Source organism: Panulirus ornatus, chromosome 32, assembly GCF_036320965.1.
Source record: "Panulirus ornatus isolate Po-2019 chromosome 32, ASM3632096v1, whole genome shotgun sequence".
NCBI lineage: Eukaryota > Metazoa > Arthropoda > Malacostraca > Decapoda > Palinuridae > Panulirus > Panulirus ornatus.
In genome coordinates, this window is record NC_092255.1 from 26209837 (window position 1) to 26230262 (window position 20426).

Below are 20426 nucleotides of genomic sequence, written 5' to 3' on the forward strand. Positions count from 1 at the left end.
GTCATGATGTTAGAGTAGCCTTGTATGGTAATCATGAAGTCAGCGTAGGCCGGGATCAGTTATGATGTCAAACTGGCCCTGTGTCACTGTCATGATGTCAGAGCAGCTTGATATCTCTGTCATGATGTCAGACTAGTATCTGCCTTCCTGGCAATACAAGAGTCTGGGCTACTGTGAGACGCAACACGTACAGGATACCCCATCATCCAGACATGAGCGAGAGAGGAGGGAAATCGTTGGTACTTGTGGATATAACAACAGTTCTCAACTCGAATATTTCACATCGTGTCCATCAGTAATACTGTAGATCTCCATGCCATACCTTGTGACGGCTTCCATAAGTCTACTACATCACTAACACACACACACACACACACACACACTCACGCACGCACACACACACAGTACGGTATCCAGAGCCCTTCCTTCCGCAGTGTTATGGTTTTGACCAGAGGTGAGGTCCGTGCAGCACACGCCATCCTCCCAAAACAACCCTCACTCATAGCTTGGTTTCATTACTGTTTACTAACACTTAACCCCATATCTGACCCCACAATACACCTGATCCCGCCACATCTGACAAATCGTTTTTAAAAACAGGGTCATCAGGAACACCTGACCCGCTATAGTGACCTAGTTCTATAGAAGTTCTCTTTCCTGAGACCGGAGTATAAGCCTTTGTTGCTATTCATAGGACTGTAGTGTAAGCCGTTGTTGCTATCACCCGAGGCATAATTGCCTTATCTCAGTGTTGCAACCGCTACCGTAAATCGTCACTGTACCACAAAAATAATAATGATAATGATACTATTAATATTGATAATTCTAATACAATCATTATCATCATTATATGGAAGTTCATTATAATTTCCATAATTTCAGTTATCGTTATAAACACTGTACTATGCATAACTGTATGACGTAATTACTGACGTCATTTACTGAATCGGATCCCAAAATATAATTTCCGTGAGAATGAATCATTTATATCTGCGTTATATCACATACCGGCATCTCTGCATTTAATACATAAGCATGTCAATGAAATCTAATTGAAAATTGTATATAAGTTCATTTTTGATATAAGCCGAGATGATATGAGGAAACTATCAATAAATTTGGTGACCTATTTCTAACTTTAAAGATCAACAACAAATATGATAAGAACTTTCAACCGATCATCAGTAGGGCGTCACACCACCAACCACCAGCCCGTGAACGTCAGTAGGGCGTCACACAACCAGCGCACATACATATGTAGGACGTCACATACCCAATCATTAATCTGTAAACAGAAAAACAGGTGTCAATAACGGAACACCGGCACCCAGACAAATGTCAGAAGCGAATGAAATAAATCAACAATGGTTTCCAATTGTCGAAGAATGTTCCACGTCCTTCACAATGTCTGTCCTAACATCTGCAAACTGTGGAAGGTCCACATGTGATGTTTGATGAGGTGGCGCTCGCAAGGATCTCCCTACTACTGCAGGAGTACATCCTCCTCCCGTGTGTGTGGCGGGGTGGTGTGGTGGGGGTCAGGACGCCCCCATGGAGCAGCCTCCACCACCACCACCACCAGCGGCGGCGGCGGTGGTGGAGGCAGCAGCCAGTCACACACATCCCTCACACGAGGCCCAGACGCGTGGCTTCCCTGGTGGAGAGAGCACGGCCCGACCCGCTGCCTCCCGCTCCCCGCTCTCACTCACTCACTCACTCTCCCACGCATTCACTCACTCGCCTCCCGCCGTTCGTCTAGCGGCCAAGATCTAGAGCAGCGAGAGAGGGCCTTCACCTTGTGATCTATCTGACCAAGATATGTGGCCCGAGTGTGCGATTACTGGTATCAGGAAGTGAAGGAAGATAAGATTACAGTGCCTTCATTCATGGATGGGTCGTGAGTTCATTCATGAGCGGGTGGGAGTGTAGTACGCTCGAGTGTGTGTGTGTGTGTACAGCTGACTGCCTGCCTGGCTGCTCCACTAACTACACGACAGCAGACTGATGGACGTGGTGTACTGTCCCGCCGCCGCTGGTCTTAGCTTCTGTCAGGGAAGTCAGTAACCAGCGGGTCTCACACGTGTATACTGACGGCGGGGACGTAAGGCGTGTACAAGTTAACGGAACACGTGTGTGAAGTTCATCCATTAGCGTGAGACTTATGCAGAACAACTGTTAACGGAAGACGCGTGTGCAAGAGAACCGTTAACGGAAGACGTGGTGACTATCGGTAGACGTGTGAGCAGTGCAACCGTTGACGGAAGACGTAAAAGATGGTGTACACAATCTTCTGGGAGCTGCGGCCACACCGGAGCTACTCCGTCCTGCGGGAACAAGACACACTGCCAGAGAAGGTGAGTCACCCCAGCCAGCCAGCCAGCCCTCCATCCCTCCAAATTGAGTTTCTCAACTTCAACTTAGGAGTCAAATCGAGTTACCAGGCCATCTATTTCACTTTCCTGAACCTCGTTCAAGGAAGGCTGACCATCGCAGGTTTAGTTCTATTACACATTAAAATCATATTTCACAAGTGCAAGGAAACATTAATCATTCTGCAAGGTTATCATTAGTAGTAAGGAACCCACACCCACTGACTTTACTAAGTCTTGTTCTCTGTAGTATATATATATATATATATATATATATATATATATATATATATATATATATATATATATATATATATATATATATACTGGTGCGTCTAAGAACATTTCTGGTCATGGTTAGGACATCTCCTAAGTACGTGTCAGCCACGCTTGATGTGTTTCGAGCAGCATTCAGTAGTGTAAGTCATAAACATAATACAAAACACCAGATGATTTAGCCAAGTGTAAATTTTCAATGATAAATGCATTTCAACAACTTGATTTGTTGATTATATACAAAAGATAGAACATGCTTGGGTAATAATTTTGGACTACAGACCTGTGTCAGTAAGAAGGCATGAAGGTGCTGAGATGATACAGGATATGGAGAGAGATTTTTTGGCTAGAAGGAATCACTTTAGCAATATGGATTCCGTAAAGAGATGGTGCACGGCATAACTACTGGGTTTCCATGAAAAGATGAACAATATTTGAAAATAAAGATAAGTGAGCGGGTCTTGTCCTTGGACTGCCAGAAATCCCTTGCACTTTCTGGCAGTCCAACGATACATAATCACTGACCCATCTCTCTGTTTCCCAAGTGTTGGTCATCCTTTTACAGACATCCAGTCATGTGTTGTGCATGATTTCTTGCCGAGTCTTCTTGCCTCTTACTGTCCCTTATAGCAGACGGATAAAGAGGCTGGAAACCCTAGCTGGTGTCAGGGGAATACATCTTAAACGGCATAACAACTACCTCAATGGAAGAAGAAAAAAAAAAGGGGGGGGGGGGCTTTTAAGGCTGAGCGAAAGTTGTTGGTGGAGTGTCGTGGGACTCGACGTTGGGACCACTGCTGTTTTGTAAGATTTATAAATGAGTTATGAACAGGAAGTGAATCATGTATGAAGATGTTTGATAATGATGCTAATACCATGAAAGAAGTGGAAAGCATCAGGAGGTGCAACATACTACAAATGCCACTAAGACATCATGCAACAAGGGTCTGGCAAGTGGCTCATGAAATTCAACCCCAGGAAGAATAAAGTCGTAAGACGTGTAGACGGAGAGGACAGACAGGCGTACGACTTCCGCTCAGTGAGTAAGGAAGATACAGTAATCAAGTGGGCAAAAGTGGTACCTTGGAGTAGAGATCAGAGTAACATATGACTAGACAATCCCATCACAAAGCTTAGACCAAGCTCACACCACATACTGATTATATCAAGTTTGTCTTCATAGTACTGTGACGAGCAGGTATTAAGACGCGGTCAATGTCCAACACATGCCGGATTAGACACCAGCATTTAGTATCTTCACTTGAGGAAGCATACCAGACTCACGGGGTAGCTCCACCAGGAATCGTCGAGAAAGGTGCCAGAATTAAGAGGAACCGTTTAAAAAGCAAGGAGGAATTTCCTGGGACTACCTACGCTGGAGGAAATGAATATAAGGCGAACTATGATGACTACCTTGAAATTCCTCAGAGCACACGATGACGTTGACATTACTGGGTTAGTTGAAACGCAAAGGAACAATGATGAAATCAGAAGGAACAACATGGAGAAATATTAGCAGGGACATGTGGACACATGAAACAAGAGAGCAGCGAACATATGCAGAAACGCCCAGCAAATATGAAATGAATATTGGCACAACCGGGAAATTCATAAGTCTAAACGAAAGACATTTGGGATTAGTAGATAAGTGTCCTACAAGCGTGGCACTCCCTACCTCCCTCCCTCCCCATGTGCATTATAAGGTAACCACACACACACACACACACACACGACCGGTGACTGCCGGAGTGTTTGGCAGACTCAGCGAATGAGATAAACAGGCATACATTAGCCGCTTTTAGTGGCAAGGTTCGGGAGGGAGGGAAGGCCCTAGTGGCAGCTGTCGACAGGCTGGTCGGGCGCGGCTCTCATGTGATCCCTCACTTTGCTACCCCCAGTGTCACTGTGCACCCTGGTGTGGCAGTGTATGTGACCCATGTTTGGTGAGGCAGTATATGAGGCCCATGTTTGAAGAGGAAGTGTATGTGGCCCATGTTTGGTGAAGCAGTGTATGTAAACCATGTTTGGTGAGCCAGTGTATGAGGCCCATGTTTGGTGAGGCAGTGTATGAGGCCCATGTTTGATGAGGAAGTGTATGTGGCCCATGTTTGGTGAGGCAGTGTATGTAAACCATGTTTGGTGAGGCAGTGTATGAGGCCCATGTTTGATGAGGAAGTGTATGTGGCCCATGTTTGGTGAGGCAGTGTATGTAAACCATGTTTGGTGAGGCAGTGTATGTAAACCATGTTTGGTGAGGCATTGCATGTGGCCTATGTTTGTAGTCAACCTTAGTGTTCGTGTCTCCTCACAGTGAGGCAGTGGATATCACCTCATAATAAGGTAGTCAACCTCAGTGGCAGTGTCACCTTTTATAATGAGGTGGTTATCCCCCAAATCCCCGCCTCATAACCTCATCCAACCTTAAGCCGAGGGCTCCTCATTCTTCCTCCCATTCTTCTTTAGAAAAGTTAAATTATTCATAAGTTTAATATCAGAATGACAGAGTCCTCCAGCATTTCTTGTAATATCTTACTTATGAGTTATATTTCCCAAGATATTCCAGCAGACTCTCTCATGTTTATTCCAGTTTTACTTGGCTTTCGTGGAACATTTTATTCTGAGCAGCCTTTACTTCAAGTCAATTAGATATTTGCTTTTTCACATAACAGCTCTCATAGATCTACGGTGAATATCAAATGACACACAAAAGTTTACTCATACCAACATGAGAATATTTTCTTTCCCCGAACCAGTACCTGACTCACAGCAACATATGCATAATTTCACTTACCAAACAGCATGAAACAGATACTAGATAACATTGGCCCCACGTCACAAGTGAAGACTGCCACGCGACCTTACCAGACAGGAAATGATTGTGATAACGATCTCGCTCCATGATAACTACCTGAAGGTATCCAGTCTCCTTGTTTACTTCTTGTTGTAGAGTCTTAAGAGTTCTTGTATAACCGACCCCACAACCTCTGTTGTTGCTGTTGTAGTGTCAGAGTTCATGCATGGCCGACCCTATTACCTGTGTCACTTTCTATATACAAAACTTTCAGTTCATTTCTCCCTGGATATTACTTACTTACGGCACTTCCTATGGCCAGTGGGAGCAGTAAACAAGTAGTGCGTGTGGGCTGCCCTGTACCGACGTGGGAGGAGGATAAGGATCAGTCTTGGCCAGACATGTTCGATGCGTGACAACATGGCAAGGAGGAAGAAAATTACTGTACTTATATTTTTGTTTACAACCGTCACGATCGGCGGAGCTTACGAGACACCAAGTGCACGAGACGAACGAGGCAAGAGTACGAAACACACGAAAAATAATTGTAAGAGAAGCAAGGTACACACACACACACACACACACACACATTAGAAGATACCCATCAAAGTTTGTAAGGTTTATCAGTCGTATAGGCCGGAAAGTTTACGAGGGAGAGAGGAACGAGTAACTACGGGCGACACGAGCGAGCGAGTATACAAATTCTGACCGTAGGAGCAAATACAGGTTACATTCCTCAGATAATTGCCCTGTGGACGGGACAATCATCCGCTCGATACTATAAAGAGCCAACCTCGTCAAGGACAGAACATACCATTTGACGAGTCAAGAGGTCTCCTAAAGGTGGTGGTGCCTCTCATGAAGGTGGTGGTGGGCTCGCTTCTGAAGTGATGCCTCGCTCCTGAAGCAGGTGTACGTCTCCTGAAGGCGGTTATCATGCCGACAGCCTATTGCATGTTGTACCTGTCCACTCAAGTTGCCGCTTGTGCGATGAAGGTGCTGCCGATCCATGGAAGGTGCCGACTGTCCAATGAAGTAGCTGACTGTTCCCTGAAGGTGTGGCCTGTGTCCTGGACTGTCATATAAAGAAGCCGCCTGTTCCTTGAAGTACCTGGTATCTGGGTGAGGCGCCGGCGGTTCCACAGAGTCTACACCTGTCCAAGTTCCTTATCTTCGTCAGCTTCCTAAAGTATACATGGTCTCCCTTATCATTGTTCAGGGAACTGTTGCCGCCACATTGTCATGCTCTGGTGTTCCGTCTTCCCCTTGACACGTCCAGTATCATCGTGTTCTCTGTTCTTCACCTGAGGCGATTAGTCTTGTTTTCACTTTTGCGTCCAATTTGTTGTCACTGTCCAGAAGATATGGTCACCTATCTAACCAGAGCCAGGTTATTCCTCTCGCTGAGCAGTGAGCATGATGGTACGACCATTAGCAGGACGATGCGACCCCTGACCATCATAACTTGACCTTTTACCTAAACCAAAGGTCGTGTTGTCTTGCTTGTGACGTACCTTTCTGTTGAAGGTGATACATTTTCATTCATATCAACGCTTCAGTGAACGAGTCAAATTTTCCTTAACCATTCCTTCCTCGTACATTACATCAGGTCTGAGGCATATATAAAGCTGAGGCCTGAGACTTCTATACACGGTCTGCCGAGCTTTACAATCATAAGGCTCAGACTTCTCATCATCACCAGAATCTCAGCCTTTTATGAGCGGAAATATTACAGTCTCAGGGCCTTTACATGGACCGGTCCTGAACATACGAGTATAATCTTACTATGTCTCTGGTTATATGTGAACACAGACACTCCGTACATTACTACCGCCTTTAAGAAAGCAAACTCAATCCGTATACCCTTTGAACACGACGGCACGATCCATGGAAACGATGGTACGATCCATGAAAACGACGGTACGATCCATGAAAACGACGGTACGATCCATGAACACGACGGTACGATCCATGAACACGACGGTACGATCCATGAACACGACGCGACGATCCATGAACACGACGGTGCGATCCATGAACACGACACTACGTTCCTTGTGGAAGACGGTACGACCCTTGGGTAAGATGGCCTGAATCTGAAGAGCCAGGCCAAGGGCGAGACCATCATCCCCCGGGGTAGTACGATCGTGCTCGAGGGATTAATAACGCCAGGTTATGGGAATGCTCACCATGCATCTCACGCCCACACAGCTGCTCAACACCTAACTAACTCGCCAATACATTCCTGGTGGATCTTCTGCTCCTGACCTCTGATCCAATATGTCTCGTCTCTTACCCACAAATTGGCACCTAACACACAGTACATTCTACTGGGGCAGTACGCAACTCGGTCAGGCTTCCGTGTAATCAGCACCACTACGGCAGCACCATATTGAGGAGGACAGATAACGCTATCGTGCCGCGTCTGTTACGTCCTCATTAGTTCTTACGTCATCTTTATATCACAGAACTGAGGCCTTCTTATCTGGCTTCCTGTTAACGACGCCATATTTTTGATAAGAGTCGCTCGATGACAAGTTCTAGGCTGTGACCGACATTACCTAAAGTCCCATTACCAAAGTCAGGAGCAGCACCAGCAGGAACACACGGTACCTGCACGAGAGCCGTTGTTCACGCCACCTACAACGTCTCCCAGATGACTCCATCGGTGCGTCTCCTCTGGTATTTTCCCGTCACGTCCTAGGAGGGCGTGCGGGGCCCCTCCTGTGAGTCATCTTCCCCTCCTCTCCCCACACCCCCTGCCGGGCTCCTACTAGCCGTCTTCCGCTTCTTCTCGTGTTACTTTTCTTCCTCTGTTGTTTATCTTACTTCCTTGTCCTGCTTTTTTGCTGTCAAATTGTTTTCCCTGGTGTAATAATAGCACTTTTATCATATCGGTGTTCCATCTTATCTTCTTCCAAGCAGTTCTCCCCCGACCCTCTCATACACTGCTCCCGCCCCCTGCCTGCCACATTCCTCTCCTTCCCTCACTGATGGAGCACCAAACAACTGGTGGGTCATGAGGCCTCACCTTCATGATATGACTGCCAGCCTCCTCCTCCTCCTCCTGCTCCTCACTAATTCTCCTCCATGGGTGAGGTGTGCCGCTTAGTCATCCTGCTGCTCCCGCTCCTGCCTGTCGCCACTGCTGAGGTCTACCAGCAGGGATGCCCGGTCCTGCGCTCCGCCCCGGACACACACACACACCTCCGGTGATAAGCTTAGTGTCTCAGGCTGCGACAGGTTTGTTGTGGGTTGTGGCACGTTTGTTTTGGTATGTGGAAGGTGCGTTGTTCTTTGTTTGTTTAATGGGAGGTTTGTCATTGTTTATGGAAGGTAAGTTATTCTTTGTTTTTTGGCAGGTTTGTCATATTTTGTGGAAGGTTCGTTGTTCTTTGGTTTCTGGCAGGTTTGTCATAGTTTGTTATAGTGATACACAGCAACACAGCTAAACTACAGTGCCACAATATACTGAGGGAAGCAGCGGGACCAGAGTGCCACACCATGGTAGCTTAGCTGCACTAGTGCCAAGGATAGAGTGACCGGGTCAAGCATGATACAAGCCCTTACGGGTACGTTCCAGGCCCTCAAAGCTACGATACAGCCACGATACAGGTCCTCCTAGACCCACCCTGCAGTATGCCCAGCTGTCCTCACTAACCTCACGTTGTCAGAGAACATTACCGTGGCTGGCGACCCTCCTCATTGCCAGCAGCCCTCCTGCTTCATATCTGATGAAGATAACGGTAATATAGCCAGAATAATGACTGTAACATACCCTGAAAAATGCAGAGAATATAGCTAGAATAATGACGGCAATATAGCCTGAATAATGTAGATAATATAACCAGAAAAATGACGGTAATATAGCCTGAATAATGCAGATAATATAGCCAGAATAATGACGGTAATAAACGCTGAGTAAGGCAAATAATATTACGAGAATAATGCTGATAATATAGGCGGAATAATGCCGATAATATAGCCAGAATAATGCATGGGATGACCGGCCTTTTCCGATCATGCATAAAATCAGAAATTCCGACAAGCGGGCAATTTCAATTAGTTGCGTGTGCTTTTGTGTCTATCTATCTATCTATCTATCTATCTATCTGTCTGTCTAGCTATCTATTTCATAACAGCGAGTAATCAAACGTTGCAACAGTTTCCTCTCCCTGCCTCGGGGAGTCTAAAGAGGCTGCTCAGTAACGAGACAGCTTAAGCTTAATTATACGACAGGCTTAGTATAACAACACGGCTGGCCAGACATCACCAGGCGAGGTACTCCTCGTGTAACCGGTCGACGACTTGACTACATCATCAGCTGCAACCTTACCTATATATATATATATATATATATATATATATATATATATATATATATATATATATATATACTCTCATTACTCGCTACCATGACCATTACTCACTGCTACGACCATTACTCGCTACCAAGAGCATCATTACTCGTTATCATCATGAGCATTACTCGCTACCAAGAGCAGTCTTTGCTATCAAATGCGTTACCAGCTGCCAACAGCATTACTCGCTACCAAGAGCAGTCCTTGCTATCAAATGCGTTACCAGCTGCCAACAGCATTACTCGCTATCAAGAACATTAGTCGTTACCAACAGCGATTCTAATATGAAACGCTCAGCGGAAATTATCAAAGGATGGATTTTTTATTTAGGGGCGGTGCTTCGTTGCTGTCGTTACAGCTGCCGGAGTTGGTTCATTGTAAGCGTAATGTTAACGATTATAGCCTGGTAGTCATGATAAAGTGGGGGGGCCGGGGCGGGGGTGGGCGGTGCCCCGATGGCAACACTAATGTTGGCTTTATGTTGTTCTGCTAACTACTGCATCTCTCTTATTATCTTGTCCCCACGCCCAGTTCCTTCCTCCTACACCCAGTACCTTTCTTCCACGCCCAGTATCTTCCTCCCACGCCCAGTTCAATACTCCCATGCTCCTAAGTTCCTCCTAAGAGACAGCTACAGGTATAAGTTGATGTAATCTGAGGAGGACAGTTAAAGGATGGATGAGGGAGACAGACCAACTGTAGGCGATGGATGACCTGACCTTAGGTCAGCTGGGCCCGGGAAGGGGGAGGGGTAAGCCGTGACATCACACACCGGTGGCTGGACATGTGCTCAGACGTCACCACTGTGAGAGAGATGACAGTACAAGCAGATCAATAACAACAAGAACAAGTTAGGTCCCCCGACGTTTGTGCTGGTGCGTGTATGTTCCTGTTTGCTCGTGCCTGCCCAGCTCCTGGTACCTGTGTTACATCTGTCATACTTTATATGTATATTCCTCCACCTGGCCCCCAGGTACGACACTAGTATATGGTACAAGACTATAAAGCAAGATAACAGAAGACCTGGTGTCCTATGACGAGGTCATCTGCTGGAAGACGGTGTCCTAAATACCATATCTATATAAATGGAGGGAGGATAGCAAGGCAGAAGATGGGTCTGGTGCTGGAGGACAGTAATGTTACCCTGAAATCCTAATCTAAATAAATGGATGGATGATAGTAAAGCGGAGGGCTGGTCCTGGTGCTGGCCAGGAAGGGATTGAGGAACACGCCCAGACTGGCCCCCAGGGGCAACAGTGTGCATGAGTGAGCTAAGCTGATGTGAGGCTGTTGGGCTCCTGCAGGACTCTGATCCACAATTCTCATCTCTTCCTTGCCACTCTCCATTATTGCTTCTCTCTCCCATCCAGCTTCATTCCTCCTCCTTCCCATTTTTTTTTCTTTCCATCCCTTGTATTTTCCCCTCCTCCCTCTCTACTTTCTGCGTCTCCCTCCTTTCTTGCCTCTGGCTCTCAGCTTTCCCCTACCACTCTATCTCACTCTATATTTCTTTTTCTTCTGAGTTCTCTCTCCTCTTCTTCTTACATCCTTCCTGTTTGTCCACCACGGTTCTTAACTTTCCCTGCCTATCTACGTCCCTCGGCCACCCTAAACCTTTCTGCTTCCCTCTTTCTAACTTTTACCATTTTTACCCGGAGCCAGCTTTACCTCAGCCATTCCGTCCCTCTGACCCTGCCAGTACACGCACCAGTGAAGCCAGCCAGCCAGCCAGCCTGCCAGGAACAAAAACGAAAGAAAGTATTAGAGAAGTGAGTGTTGAGAGGTGGGCAGGGGAGGGGTGGGCCAGGACGACGAAGTACTGTATCAAGTTGTCCACCACCTCAAATCTCTTGAGATGAAGGTCCAGCTCTCCGGCGGATCTGCTTTATATAGTCCTGGCTGGGCAAGGGGGGGGCCGGCTTGGAGGAGGAGGTTGCCAGGCCGTGTTTACCGTTGCGAGGGTCCCGTCGCCTTTGAAAGGTATTAAACGCTGTAGTGTGTGTGTGTGTGTGTGTGTGTGTGTGTGTGTGTGTGTGTGTGTGTGTGTGTGTGTGTGTGTGTGTTCCAGAGCCAAGGAGGAGGAGTAGGATGGATAGTCTGTTTAGTGTAGTGTCGGGAATGGCTGGCCAGCAGGTTATCTCCAGTAAGGCTAAGGTCTAGTGACTGTCTCACTGAATACGTGGTATAATGTCCACGTGAGGAGTAACACTCAAGACAAATACCTTGGATGTAACAACAGATATTCACCTCTAATATTCGTAATACATTTTTTCAATCATTTATTTTCCTTTCCTTCCGTTAATTCGTCACTCACACTATTTTTGCCCCCCCCCCCACAATTATACAAAGTCCTCCCTGTTTTCCTCACATGATTTTAGTCCACTAATTGGTGTTTGCCGGCAGTACTGGTAATGGTTCAATAAACGCGGGAAATCGTACAGTAACTTCGTGTTACTGAGATATTACATAAGACTTACTGTTCCCAGTACCCAGTGAGCGTCGGCTGAGGAATGTAGCTCACTCCCCACCACAGCCCTGTATCCTGCCTGACCTGTACTGGCTGGGTCAGAGGTCACGCAAGCGTACTGGTCCGTGACTAGTCATACACCGAGATGACAAAAATGTAATTATCACTTGTTATTTATCGGTAATTCAGGTAAGGACAAACATGTACTACCCGTCTAGCCTCGTGTGTGCTCACGGACGAGCGCTGAAGTTTGGCTGGCGAGGAAGCTGGAGTTACAAACCGTGTCAGAGTAAACGAAGGATCACTGGTGTCTGCTGGCCTGAGCTGGAGGCCAATATGCTGGACTTTTATCTTATGGAAAGCTGAACGTATACGCAAGAACTATGGCCAAGTTTGTTTAACATATATATATATATATATATATATATATATATATATATATATATATATATGTTTATGGATGGGGTTGTAAGGGAGGTAAATGCAAGAGTCCTGGAAAGAGGGGCAAGTATGAAGTCTGTTGGGGATGAGAGAGCTTGGGAAGTGAGTCAGTTGTTGTTCGCTGATGATACAGCGCTGGTGGCTGATTCATGTGAGAAACTGCAGAAGCTGGTGACTGAGTTTGGTAAAGTGTGTGGAAGAAGAAAGTTGAGAGTAAATGTGAATAAGAGCAAGGTTATTAGGTACAGTGGGGGTGAGGGTCAAGTCAGTTGGGAGGTGAGTTTGAATGGAGAAAAACTGGAGGAAGTGAAGTGTTTTAGATATCTGGGAGTGGATCTGTCAGCGGATGGAACCATGGAAGCGGAAGTGGATCATAGGGTGGGGGAGGGGGCGAAAATTTTGGGAGCCTTGAAAAATGTGTGGAAGTCGAGAACATTATCTCGGAAAGCAAAAATGGGTATGTTTGAGGGAATAGTGGTTCCAACAATGTTGTATGGTTGCGAGGCGTGGGCTATGGATAGAGATGTGCGCAGGAGGATGGATGTGCTGGAAATGAGATGTTTGAGGACAATGTGTGGTGTGAGGTGGTTTGATCGAGTAAGTAACGTAAGGGTAAGAGAGATGTGTGGAAATAAAAAGAGCGTGGTTGAGAGAGCAGAAGAGGGTGTTTTGAAATGGTTTGGGCACATGGAGAGAATGAGTGAGGAGAGATTGACCAAGAGGATATATGTGTCGGAGGTGGAGGGAACGAGGAGAAGAGGGAGACCAAAGTGGAGGTGGAAAGATGGAGTGAAAAAGATTTTGTGTGATCGGGGCCTGAACATGCAGGAGGGTGAAAGGAATGCAAGAAATAGAGTGAATTGGAGTCATGTGGTATACAGGGGTTGACGTGCTGTCAGTGGATTGAAGCAAGGCATGTGAAGCGTCTGGGGTAAACCATGGAAAGCTGTGTAGGTATGTATATTTGCGTGTGTGGACGTGTGTATGTACATGTGTATGGGGGGGGGGGGGGGCCATTTCTTTCGTCTGTTTCCTTGCGCTACCTCGCAAACGCGGGAGACAGCGACAAAGTATAAAAAAAAAAAAAAAAAAAAAAAAAAATATATATATATATATATATATATATATATATATATATATATATATATATATATATATATATATATATGATAACTAAAACGATATGAAATACGTTACGTATCAAAAATAATGAAAATCTTACTGAAATTATCTTAAGTTAATTTCAATATAAATGAACATACTTTTTACATACACATGTACTCTATCTCTCTCTGAATACATAGGCCTATACCTTTAATTCATACATACACGCGGAGAGAGAGAGAGAGAGAGAGAGAGAGAGAGAGAGAGAGAGAGAGAGAGAGAGAGAGAGAGAGAGAGAGAGAGAGAGAGAGAGAGAGAGTCTGCGCCTTAGCTCACGTGTCTGATCTTCTTGACTTTATCTGCGCGACACAACTGTGTTGCCCACATTTTCATACCGCCAGACTATTAAGGGCGAACTATAATGTCTACCAGGAAGTAAAGAGGTGCTTACGGTCGTCCGCCAGCTGCCAAGCGTTATGTACGGTACCATAAACTTTGTACCCAAGTTGCTCGGCCTCCCAAATATACACTTATACTTCTAAAGTTCAACAATGAGATTTTCTCAGGTTCGAAAATTTTGCTCAGTGCTGAAAGGTAAATACTCTTTCCATTGGCATTAGAATATGTCTATGTATACGATCGTCAGTCTTGTAGGTGACCATTGGTCCACTTCACTGGCTGCAGCAGCTTTAAGGTTGCGCCATGATAAGAAGCAGGGAAAGGATGGACTCATTTGGAGTGACACCTATACACACACACACGAACGAACACTAACAGATACATACACACACATAAAAACACCCACATACTCATGCGCACAAGCATGTAGCGGAACCACTAACAATATTTTCGAGAACGAGGAAAGTTTTAGATGAGTTTGTTGGTCTTGTAAGAAAATATAAGACATAAAATTATGTTAAATTGCTTTTTCTTATACGTGTTTTCTTATATGTGTTGCAAGCAGCTAGATCAACTAAGGCATCTCCCTTATATGTTGCTAGGCAGCAAGATTAACTGACGTATCTTCCTTGTGTGTTGCACAGCGGTTAGATCAGCTAACCACAACAAGAACAAACAAGCAGAATGTCAGAAATGTCCAACCAATGTTGACAAGAGCATCAGGGAGCAGTAAGCCTGCAGGGGGAGGAGAGCCTGTGATTGGTGCACAGGTAATATGTGGCCCGCTGACCTGCCGCGCTGCATAACAATATACCTCGCTTCATCTTAACTTTTCTGATCTATTTTACGTTGTTTTCGCCACTTTGTCCAGCGGAACTCGGGCAAAGTTGAGAGGTGAGAGGACAGGAACACTGAAACTACGAGTAGTAGTAGTGGTGGTGGTGGTGGTGGTGGGAGGAGCGGTGGGTGGGGGGTACGTTGGCTATTTTGGCCAGGACCGGGAGACAGACCACCCCGGCCCACACCAGAAGCATCCTTAGCGGGAGACAATCACTCATTACCGCAGTGATGTGACTCATCCTAATTACCACCCGGGGAAATTCTCTTACAAAAAGTCATACATTCTGTGGTCTTGGTTAAACAAAGAAGGGGTTACTCTTAAATAAAAATGCAAATGAGTTAGTTCTGGTGTCTCTGTTCCCAGGGACGGAGTCGGTTCATGTGTTATTCACTCGTGACGTCACAGCCACGCACGCCGCTGGCAACGTTGCAAACGAAACATGGTTGCCAAGCCTCCCAGCTGATGCCGCCGTCAAGGTACACACACTCCATGCATAGCATCAGCATACAACTGCATCACTAAACTCAAAGTAATGTCATAGTTTTTTATTCCCACTGGGGAAAAACTTTCGTATTGGAAACCGTCCAGAAAGAATAATATGATGAATATGCCGGTGAGAGTGGCAAGCCGCAGCTTCTGTAGTATTCCTAATGTCAACAGCAGGAGCAACACGCTGCCGGTCTGAGGCTGGTGGACCCAGCCAGCTGGGCCAGGTCGGTGGCCGGCCCAGCCCTCCAGGCAGGCCACACGGTCTACAGGTTATCAGGTAGACCACTGGCAATATTGTCAGGTTACCAAGCGGTCACCAAGGCTACGAGAGAGAGAGAGAGGGAGAGAGAGGAAGGCAGGGAGTGAGGGAGGGACGGCGGCGTGGACCCCGCCCTCCACCCCTACCTTCCTCCCGTCATCGCACGGCCGCAACCTGAGGTGTAGCAGCAGTTAATGAACTACTACCCAGCAACTACGCGGTGACGATACTCTCTACCGTAAAGAAAAAAATCTGTTATGAATTGAATGACTGACCAGCACGACCATTAGGAAGAAGGACGCCTCCTTGTATGTTTAGTGAGATGCTCAGGGAACGCCAGCAGTGACCTCTTTACCTGACTAGGTCAAACTAGTGCTAGTAGTCATAGCGAGCCTAGGCCTGCTAAACACCAGGGGAGGCTCGTGACTGGCCGCGCCTCACGTAGGATATGATGAACACAATGAGCCAGTGGGCCAGTAACACGTCCAGCTTTATGAATAGCAGGCAGTCAGCGGGGCGATCAAAACTCACAGGTTTGTGGTAAGGGGAAAGAATCAGGATATAACGAGTCAGGACTGGCTGGCTGGCTGGTGTTACTGGCCAGCTGAGAATAAGACGCCAACCTGCGAAGATCGGTCATCACAACTGCATGTTCAACTTTCATGGAAGCTGACAGTTACTATGCCGGGTCAACGTAAGTTTAAGTCTCCGCCTGATGTGAAGTATCGCGTGTTATCAACATCATCCATGGCACAATCCGCTTGAATCCTGTTCCTCACTCACACGACCAGACGAGCAGCAGTGGCGCAGCCTACCCACAATCCCCTGTCTCAGACGGGGTCCTCATGACGCAGGTCCACCCACATCGGGAAGTCATGAAACGCTCTCCTTCCAGCCTCTCCACCATCTGTGGCTGCTGTCTTCCTCGCCCAATGGAGGTGTTTGCGGACATCACCTGGGCGGGGATAGGAACGCCCCAGGTGGGATAGGAACGTCTACATCAACACCATGGGGAAAGGGACGCCTACATTACCCCGAGGGAGATAGGGTTGTCGGTGTCAGCCCTGTTGGGAGACGCATGGATCACGTTGGTGGTGGGGGAGACGCCAACAATCCCCCAGTTATGGAGATGTCCTCCATCACTCCACTATGGGTTGGGAAGCCCTTCATCAGGTGGGGGCGGGAGTTCATTCGTGGGCGGGCTGGTCTGAGGTTAATGCATAATACATACATTACCCCGCACCGCCCGCTGCTGACATGTGAGGGTCTACAGAGTGGCTGGTGGGAGGTAGTGAGGCTGATTACCAGGGTAAACGAGACAAGGGATTAATAATGGAATTTACAGACCAAGAGATCTAGCTACGGCGTGTACTGTTTCTGCTACAGATCTGCCGCGAGGGAGGAGAGAGATCGTGGGGAGGGGGACGTAGAGAGCTGGGTCTTGGGCGTGTAGGCCTGACCTTCGGATGCCCATCAATAATTCATAACCCCAGAGGCGGGAGAGTTGTAAGTTCTAAAACATTCCGTTTGTGGCGAGGTCACCAGCACAACACTAGCTCGACTGTTACCAACACCACCACGTTGTGGGTAAGGCCTGCACCCAAGGCCTACAGAACACAGAACAGCAAAATAAGGATTCATATGGGAAATATTTACAACATGAAGGTAAATCTCACTCCAGTTACCTTACCCTGAAGCAGTTACAAGTTAAAACATGTCGATGTGTATTGCAAGTAACAACATGATGTACAGCAACTCAGACACATGCACGAGAAATCATAGAAAATGGTTCAGGAACAGACGGGAACATATATGAATAATTTACAGGAGAGTTGATTAATACTGGCCAGAGCAAACATCAACAGCCACTTCATCATCGTCATCAACAATGGCAAACCTCAGGTTTACTCACATCAAGTTGGAAATGTTGCTTAATAACAGAACAGTGAAGATATTCACATGACCCACCTTGCTTCCAGACCTAAGTTATGGGTCATAATTTGCGAGGCAATCAGGACGGTGAGGGGTAAATGTTGAAGGGTGGGGTAAATCAGGAAAAGGTAAACGCAGGAGCTGGAGAGAGAGGGTACATCAGATGGTAAACGCGGGAGGGGGGAGAAAGGGGGCGCATCAGGAGCGGGCAGACGTGGGAGGTGGAGAAATGGGGTACATCAAGAAGAGGTAAACGCAGGATAGGGGTAGCGTAGCGGGGTTAGCCAGGATAATCCCCCAGCAGTGTGCTCCACTCGTCAGAACTGCCAGGGTGCAGCTGGGCCCACCAGACAGTCCCAGCTGTGCTGCTCAATAATTGTAATAACCTGGTCCTTCAGCCTCACCTCTCGTCCTCCATCCTCCATACGCGTACTCCAGCCTCAGCTCTTATCCTTCAGCCTCCACACTCGTCCTCCAGCCTCAGCTCTTATCCTTCAGCCTCCACACTCGTCCTACAGCCTAAACACTCGTTCTCCAGCTACCATTCTCGTCCTCTAGCCTCCGTAATCGTCCTCCAGCGTCCACTTTTGTCCTGTGTCCTCCTTACTGGTCCTATAACCTCCACACTCGTCCTTCAGCCTCCACTCTCGCCCACTATCTTCCACACTCGTCCTCCAACCTGCGGCCAGCAGCGCCCTACACTCTGACCTTACTGGAAATACCACGCTCGGCCCCAGATATACTCAAAGTCACCCTCTAACCATATGCCATGAGGGGCCGTTCTATAATGACAAAGTGATGATATTTGTGCTTCACTTGAAGACAAACTCTTCATTCATTCTAAATGATGGAAGTGATACAGGAGGGAACTTGGTGTGGATCAGAAGGCCAGGATGACCCCATCAAGGAACATGGGTTTCCCACTACTTGTGCAGGTGATGGTGAGAGGTTCCATGTACCACCTGCTGCGCCACCCATCCCGGCACCAGCTGCTGGACCGGCCAGCTGCTGAAGACAGGGCGGACGGGGAAGGTGGGAGGATGGGTGGACGGGGCAGGTGGAAGGACGACTGGACGGGGAAGCCGGTTGGATGGGTGGATGAGGAAGGCGGGAGGATGGGTAGACGGGGAAGCCGGTTGGATGGGTGGATGGGGAAGGCGGGAGGATGGGTGGACGGGCAGGTAATGAATACGAGGGGGTAGAAACTAGGTGGAGTGGCCAGACGGTGGAGTCTGCGTGGATCCAGAGATGGTAGAGAATAATTAGAGGCACAAGTATTGATAGATGAGAACAGTAGGCTGCAGGCGCGGTGGCGCAAGCATTACATGAATACCGCTGTAACCTGCTTTAAGCAAGAGGTAAATCCTGGCTACAGCAATCTTACTTACGTCTCTGGCAGATTAGTCTGCACAGGTAAATTCCAGCCAGATTTAACACGAGGGATTTATGATGTTGGACAAAAAGGAGCAGTGAACTGGCGTCACCATGGTTGTCATGGTGCTCTCCCTCCGTCACCATGGTTGTCATGGTGCTCTCCCTCCGTCACCATGGTTGTCATGGTACTCTCCCTCTGTGCTTGAGGATATATTAAGGTAGAAGTGACTCCCAACACACCTTCACCCATACTGCCAAACTCCTTTAAAACAGTTCTACAAAAACAGTAAGATAAATGGGAAAATTTCAGACCACACTGCACTAGCAAATTCTCCAATATCTTTGGAGCTTTTTAACCCAGATTAAACTTCATGTGTAAACTGTTTTATGTTTGTTATATACCGACTCATCATCGTAAAGACTTGGTACATATATATAAGGGTAAGAGAGACAGGGCAACACGAGCGTAAAACTCTTCTATAACATGCATATATTGATCACACACACATATCATATATATATATATATATATATATATATATATATATATATATCGTTCTTGGACTCTGCCTGTATGTGATTACACTTTGGGTAAAAAGTCACCTTCAGCGAGGTTGTATCATCATTAAGAGACGTAAAGAAGCGAGCTCGTCAAAGAACTTCTCGTTCCAAAGGAATCGACAATTTCCCTGATGCCGGAACCCCATAGAAAAACACATCGACAGACATTAATATCTTCCATCCCGAGGCAGCCATGACTGCCTGTGTGATGGATCTTAATACCACGTTATACACATGTGTGCTTCCAGTCTGGTGTGCACTGAGGCGAGTGGCGGAGGCGGTAACCACCAGCACTCGTTAAATTTGCTTGGTACAGATTTATACAGAGAGAGAGAGAGAGAGAGAGAGAGAGAGAGAGAGAGAGAGAGAGAGAGAGAGAGAGAGAGAGGTCCGCGTTTCCTTCCTTCCCAAATGTTTACACGTTTTTGACAACAGAAAATGGTTAATGATCGAGGAACACCTTGACGTGTCTCATACACTTTTCCCGCCCCTGTCATCCTTCTGGCGTACTCATCACCTTTACCTCATGGATCTAAAAGTTCTTAAATGTTCCGTTTTAACGAGTTTATATTCTTAATCTTCATCTATTAGTTTAAGACTGTAAAAGTTAATAGCTCTAGAGATAAGATTAATCAATCAATTTACGTTTAGTTTCTATACAAGGTGACTCACTCCACACTGAATCGTCCATCTTTACAAAAATCGATCCCCCCCCAGTTCAGTGGTTAGCGTTGCGACCTACCAATTTCACGGGCCCTGGTT

General features: G+C 46.8%; 1 protein-coding gene across 1 annotated transcript in view; it reads left to right on the forward strand.

The window, feature by feature from the left end:
* Nucleotides 1–1616: 1616 nt before the first annotated feature.
* The window catches only part of LOC139759211 (uncharacterized), a 55989-nt gene continuing 37179 nt past the window's right edge, over nt 1617–20426 (forward strand). Inside the window, exon 1 of the mRNA XM_071681289.1 lies at nt 1617–2354. Coding sequence (XP_071537390.1) covers nt 2274–2354 — 81 coding nt within the window. The 5' untranslated portion in view covers nt 1617–2273. The remainder of the gene's footprint in view (nt 2355–20426) is intronic.